Here is a 7,152-nt window from a genome sequence, read left to right on the forward strand (position 1 = left end):
CCCGAATTGGGCAGCTTTGTTGAGCCAAACGAGGCTCTCTATAGTGGCCTTTGTCTGCGGAATTGAAGCATTTACATGATGCTTTAGCACGGAACTCCGCGCAGGGTCGGGACACCGCGTGCCCAGACCTGGCGCGGACCGCGAGGGGGCAGCTGCCTCACCCCGCTGCCCCCGGGGTCACCCTCGCCGTCTCGCCAGGGTGACGCTGTAGGCGCTCTGGCAAGGAACCCAGGGCCACGTCCTTCCTCAGCCAACTCCCGGCGGTTGCGCCTTGAAAGAAAGCGGCAACCGTCTGGGGGGCGAACCCAAGCTAGGTCCATCTGAGCCTGAAGCCGGAGAAATAAATTTGACTCCATTCCGTCTTTCCAGGCGGTCGTTGCGGGCTTCGCCGTTTTTCAGCTTACCGTTCGGAGTCGTGTGCCCAACGGTCACTGGTGACTCCGAACGCAGAGGCTCTCTGTGTTCTCTTCGCCGGCTCCCCGGACCGTGTGCGCGCGCGGGGTCGCTAGCCGACCCGCGCGCCAGCTGAGAGCCAAAAGGCCTGGCGCAAAAAGCATTTAAAGGGCAGAACGATCCGCAGTGCGTGGGAGTACGGCCCTAGGGAATTAAGGAAAGACTCCGCAGGCGTTGGTGGCGCGCACTCTTCGCAGAGTTTTAGTAAGCCAACGTCTCTGGGTATCCAATCCTTTAGAGGCAGGTGGTTGGGCTCAGAAATCCCGCGGGAGGGGACTTTTCCACCGAAAACGTTCCCGAAGTGCCCAGAACGCACCCCAGTCCAGACAGGTGCAGGAACTTTTGTGCGGCCACGCCTCGGTCACCACATCAAACGGTCGCTCAGAAGTCGAGAGTGCCAGAGGGAACCTGCCTCTGGAAGGGGCTCTCGAAGAAGAACCCTGCCCCTGGGGGGCCCCCAGACGCGTTCCAAAGAACCCGGAGTCCCGCGCGCCCCTGGAGGCAAGCGGCGCTTGCAGCGGCGGCCAATCAGCGCTCTTGCCGGGTCTGTGACGGCGTTCGGCCCCGCCCCCTTGCCTGGAATAAAAGGCCTCAGAGGCGGCTCTAGGCTAGAGCTCCGCGCACTTCCGCGTGCTCTGCCGCGGACCCCCCAGGTGCGTCTCGTAGCTTGCGGCTCGCCGCGCCGGTGCCACAGTCCCCGCGGTTAGCCGCCGTCGGGTCCTCATTCCCCTCAGTCCCCAGTGCGAGGGCGGCCAAGCCAATTTCCAGGCTCTTTCCCCTTTCTTTTTTGCTCCCTCTCCCTCCACGGCGGCTGCAGACCTCTGTGGCCCTGGGCCGCTGACCTGCAGGTGAGCATCAGCGCCCCTGTCCCGCGAGCCCGCCTAGCCCNCTGCAGGATGAAGAACCCAATGCTGGAGGTGCTGTCCCTCTTGCTGGAGAAACTGCTCCTCATCTCCAGCTTCAAGCTCTTCAGTTCGGGCGCCCCGAGCGAAAACAAGGCGAGGAACAGTTTCTATGAGATCAACGATTTTCTGCGCGGAGACGTGCTGGAGGTGCCCCGGACCCACCTGACCCACTATGGCATCTACCTGGGCGACAACCGTGTCGCCCACATGATGCCCGACATCCTGTTGGCCCTGACCGACGACAAGCGACTCACGCAGAAGGTGGTCTCCAACAAGCGTCTCATCCTGGGCGTCATCGGCAGGGTGGCCAGCGTCCGCGTGGACACAGTGGAGGACTTCGCCTACGGAGCCAACATCCTGGTCAATCACCTGGACGAGTCCCTCAAGAGGAAGGCGCTGCTCAACGAAGAGGTGGCACAAAGGGCGGAGAAGCTTCTGGGTTTGACTTCCTACAGCCTCCTGTGGAACAACTGTGAGCACTTCGTGACGTACTGTAGATATGGCGCCCCAATCAGCCCCCAGGCTGACAAGGTACACGTGTGACTCGCCCGTGGGCTCAGTGTGAGCTCCCTTTCCCAACCCTAACTTTTGTCTATACCCTGAGATCAGGGATTGAGTTCTAGAATGAGTAACGACCTCTCTGGTGTCCCTCCGGGAGGCCAAATAAATAAATAGTGCTGTCCCTTGCAAGATAACCTGGAAAAGCCCGGTTAAAAAGTGTGGCAGTACAGTACCACTGCCAGCGATTCCAAGACATCTACCCAGTTATTGCTGCAGAGGTCACCAGGGTGTCCACCCAGTGTAAGTCGAAATGACAGAAGAAGGGACAGTAGGGGTGAGGGTCAACAGAAAAACTGTTGCTGTGTGCTTGCAAAAGGCATTCAGAGTTTGCAATTAATCTGTAACCCCGTGTACAAATTGTTGTGCCTTTAAAATTAAGGAAGCTGTGGAGCTTTCTCCATCTGTAAGCTGCAGGGAGTGAATTCCCTTTGCTTTATATAAACTATCAAAATTCCCAGTAAGAAGACCTCCCTGGTAGATCCCTTACTCCTGGGTCTGGCTTCAGAGAAGTCGTTTGCTTGGTATTCTGAATTCTTTCCTTGAAGGCTTTAATCCCCCTGTAGACTTCCTCATTGTCAAGCATCCTTTAAGGATTAGCTCCGAAGGTGGGTTAGATTGTTTATGGGTTCCCCAGAGAGCAAAACAATTGGTTTTCAGGAAGATTCATTAACTGTTGTAACTTTTTTTTTAAAGAACAGTATTAGCACTTAAGATGATTAAATCAGTCACAGGNTGAGGGTAATGGATTTTTTTGAATTTCGTTTTGAAACCTCTTAACTTAAAGATAGTTAACATTTTAAGCTTGTAACTTTGTTCACAATTAGACGATTTCTCAGCCCTCACTGTCGTTGTTAAAGAGGTTATTGTTCATGTTCACTCTTAATGGAAACCTGGGTTATCACTGAATGAGCTTCATGTTTTAGTCTTCATGCCTTGATATTTTTCAGACCAAAAGAATGAGTCCATGCAACCAGTTTTGTTCTGCTCCACATCTTGATTAATTTTTTGACCTCTATGGGAAAACCTTTCTCTCCTCTGTGGCAGAGCATTAAAGTATCATGTTTTTTATACACCGGAATATGAACCCCCTAGTAGATTATAGAGCTGCCACAGACTCAATCTAGGAATTGTTTTTTAAGTAAGATAAAAATGTAGATAGAGCACTGTGCAATGATTTAAGAATCACAACTCCAGTCCAGGCCTGATTAGAAATGAACATTTACAAACACTGGCTCCAAAAGTGTACAAAAGGAAACACATCAGATTTACTTAGGAACCAAGCAAGTTATTTCTCTAAAGAAAAACATTACTTCTATCTAGTAATTAGGAGTTACCCTTTCATGGAACACATATAGCACGGTATTGTATATTTCTACAAAAAAACAGTACAAGTTCCTTTTTAAGGTAGTAAAATATTTAATCTGCATAAATAACTAGTTGAAGTAGTTTTTCATCTTTGGAAACTGTGTAAGGTTTTACAGAAGTGGAGAAGTGTCTTAATTACTGTTGCCGCATAGCACCTCTTGTGAAACTGAGTTTTTGTCTTCACTTTGAATGGCGTAACAAACAATTTGGCCAGAGTAGATTTCCTGGGAAATAAAATCCCCATCCCAAATTTTGCAATTCTAAGAACTGTTTTTTGAACATGCCTTGCTTGACAGAAGAAGGTCATTACTACTGAAGGAGGGCTAATTTCTACTTTTCAAAAATGTAAGGAATTACTTGATTTTGGGTCTTCTTTTTGAGTTATTCATCTATATACACTATTATAAGTCTACCACTGAGAGTTGCAAGTTGTCTCTTGAATTTGAGTTTATAAACACTCTGAATAGCACTTTTCCTCATGAAAAGCACTGCAACTAATTTGAAAATAAATTGGAAGAAAATATTTTACTTTTTTGTAGTGAAGTTCTTTTTGACAAGTTTAGAAATCCTAAAACTAAAGGGAGTTTTATATTACTGTTAACAATTTCAGTGTTTTGTATACTATAAAGCCCTTTAAATACTATTTCTATGCCTTATACTTTTTCAACCTTTTTTTTAATGTTGCTGGTACTGCTTTTCATTGCCAAAAAATGAATGCAAATGCCCCTTTTAATTTCGGGGGATTCACTGCTCAAAAAGTGCCGCTACCAGCTTCTTAACACCTTCTAGCAATGCAGGACATTCCTTCCTGCTGAGCACCACCAGAGATGGATGCCTCCTAGGCTCATGGTCAAGTGAACAAGACCAGGTCATTAGAAATAAGATGCTCCTTGAGAAAATCTGCTTTTGCGGAAAGGAGTCCACAATGATTCTCTGTTTTCCGTCATTAAAAATTATTGGGGGAAAAAGATAGAAAGGAGCTTAACTGAAGGCAGCGTAGTCTTTCACCCAAAAGTATATCCTCCCCTCATTTGTCAAGCTCTTTTCTCATTGTCCTGAAAACTTCATTTCATTCAATCCTCACTTTGTGATTGTGTATTTGGTCTCAATATTTTGTTCATAAGAGAAGACAAAGCATCTGTTTGACATGTAAGGAAATCAATATTGACAACATTGACAGGAAGTTCTGTATTTGTCTAGCAGTTGTATAAAAGTATGGATAGAGACAACCTGATAGTCAAGACAGCGTGTTAAAATATATTGGGTGTGTATACTCTGTCCATTAAAAATTGAGAAACCTACATGCCCCTGAGTGGCTCAGTCGGTTAAACGTCCACCTTTGGCTTACGTCATGATTTCACGGTTTGTAGGTTCGAGCCTCACATCCGGCTTTGTGCTGACAGCTCAGAGCCTAGGGCCTGCTTTGGATTCTGTGTCTCCCTCTCTGTCTGCCCTTCACGCTCCATCTGTCCTTTAAAAATAAATAAACACTAAAATTTTTTTTTTAAAAAGAGAGAATTTAGAAACCTAGCATTAAAATAAAAAGACATTGGGTGTCTGGGTGGTGGCTCAGTTGGTTGAGCAGGTTGAGCCTCTGACTCTTGATTTTGGTTCAAGTCATGATCACAGGGTCATGGGATTGAGCTCCAGGTCTGGCTTGGTGCTGATCATAGACCCTGCTTAAGATTAGCTTTCTCCTTCTGTGCTGCCCCTCCCCCCTCTCTTAAAAAAACAAAACAAAACAAAAAAAGAATTTAAAACCTCCATATCCAGGACTGAATAGGCCACTGTAGGAGACCCTCAAAGCATATACAATGTCATGTCTAGAAAAGGAGCTTAAAACTAGTATGAGTAACAAAAGTCATATATAAAAATTGAATAATTCATTGCTAAATTTTGCCCTGACAGTGATGAAGTAGAGAGAATTGTCAACACATGTAGCAGTAAGTAGTAATCATTGTAATGCCACACATTTATGCAGCATGTAGAAGAATACAGAGTACTTTTGCATTAAAGATCTCCTTTGATCCTCACAACAACCTCAGTATTCCCATGGAGGAGAAGAGGGTAGTCTGGACAAGTTCAATGATTTACATGAGATTTCCTCAAGCTAATAAGAGGTGAGCCAGGACTGAAACATAAACCATCACTTCTGAGTAAAATTAGTTTTTATATTTATATATTAGAAGAATGCCTTCTTCAGGGCTATGGATCATATTTATTTTTATCTCCAGCCACCAATTTTATGTCCACAAGTGACTGAATTTTTTCAGGTAACAGGATCTGACAAAAAAATTAGACTTTCTATGCCTTTAGATTTTGAGTCCTATAAAGAAAGTTATGTTGATATCATCAAATTTTCAAATGATGAGTTATAGGAATTCACCAATAATAGGCTATTGTTATTCAAGATTAGAGATTCCTTTGCTTATATAATTTTAGAATATGTTATTGTTATTGACAAGCAATATAAAATTTTAACCTTTAATCCTGAATAACTTTTATGTGATTACATACTTTGTAGTTTTCTTTTTTTTTTTTTTTTTTCTAGGAGAGAGAGAGAGACAGCGTGAACAGGGGAGGGTCAGAGAGAGGGAGTCACAGACTGAAACAGGCTCCAGGCTCTGAGCTGGCAGTCAGCACAGAGCCCGACGCGGGGCTTGAACCCACGAACCGCGAGATCATGACCTAAGCGAAAGTCGGACGCTTTACCGACTAAGCCACCCAGGCGCCCCTACTTTGTAGTTTTCTATAAAAATGCTGTATTTACAAAGGCAACTGCCATTATGAACTCAGTTGTCTGAAGTATCATTTCAGCTACTATGGGATGTGAAATCCAGAAACTCAACTATTCACATCTTAAATTCTTTCGGAAGTTCTTTTGTTAGACAGAAAATAGGTGAGAAAATTATGCTTTCCTATTTGGTATATGTGATTCTTCTTAGACTTAACCACCTTTTCTAATATTGTTAAATTTTATCTTTCAGTTCTGTGAGAATGTGAAGACAGTCATTCGTGATCAGAGAAGTGTTCTTGCTTCCGCAATCTTGGGATTGGCGTCTATAGTCTGTCTGGGATTGGCATCATATACTACCCTTCCTGCAATTTTTATTCCATTCTTCTTATGGATGGCTGGCTAACTTCACATCCCCGTGTCAGTGTGTGTATTCTGTGTGTAAATATGTTTATATTTATAGAGCACAAATCAGTATAAGCACCATTGAGAAAAATGTGACCTGTAACACTGTGTTCTGGATAAAAATGTGATTAAGAATCACGCAAAGTGCTTACCGTGTAAGCCCAAGAACAAAGGCTTTCTCAGTCTTCTCAGGCAGTTACATTTTAAAGCACTGGGCAGATCTTGGAAACATGATCACTTATAATGGAATTCATCATTATAAGGAAACCAGCCCCTAAGGTGATCCTAAGATGATGGCCATAGGAGATTATTTGTGGTTTTTGTTTTTTTTTTCCTCCTGTAATCCTTGCTCTTCTCTGGTAGGCCTGAATTTGAAGGTTACAAGACTTCTTGATTGAGATCACTAACTTTATTGTAAATGTATTCTGTTTCATTGAAAAAACTATATTAAACTGAGAATTTTCCTCATTTGGTTGAAAACATGTTTGATGATTGGGAAAAAAATTGATACTCTTTTTTTTTTTAATGTATGTACTTCCAAGTAAGTCAAGAATAGTTTCATTACTTGAAACCATGCTGGCAAAGTTAGAGTTTAATGATAAAGTAATGGACTAGAACTATAGAAATTTGTATTTTCCTGCAGAGAAAGCTACCATAGCATCAACTGAACAATTTGATTTGGCTTTACTCACTAGGAAGCCTGGCATTTATTTTTTTATTTTCCTTTTA

At 43.9% G+C, this 7,152-nt stretch overlaps 1 protein-coding gene across 1 annotated transcript; it reads left to right on the forward strand.

The window, feature by feature from the left end:
• The first annotated feature begins 1,349 nt into the window (after window positions 1-1,349).
• Window positions 1,350-6,429, forward strand: LRAT (lecithin retinol acyltransferase). Its single transcript, XM_077770934.1, has 2 exons — window positions 1,350-1,889; window positions 6,272-6,429. Exons 1-2 carry the CDS (start codon window positions 1,350-1,352, stop codon window positions 6,422-6,424), a joined length of 693 nt encoding a protein of 230 aa, XP_077627060.1. The 3' UTR covers window positions 6,425-6,429.
• The last annotated feature ends 723 nt before the right edge of the window (window positions 6,430-7,152 follow it).

This window comes from Crocuta crocuta, unplaced genomic scaffold (genome assembly GCF_008692635.1).
Source record: "Crocuta crocuta isolate KB4526 unplaced genomic scaffold, BGI_CrCroc_1.0 scaffold166, whole genome shotgun sequence".
NCBI classification, from domain to species: domain Eukaryota; kingdom Metazoa; phylum Chordata; class Mammalia; order Carnivora; family Hyaenidae; genus Crocuta; species Crocuta crocuta.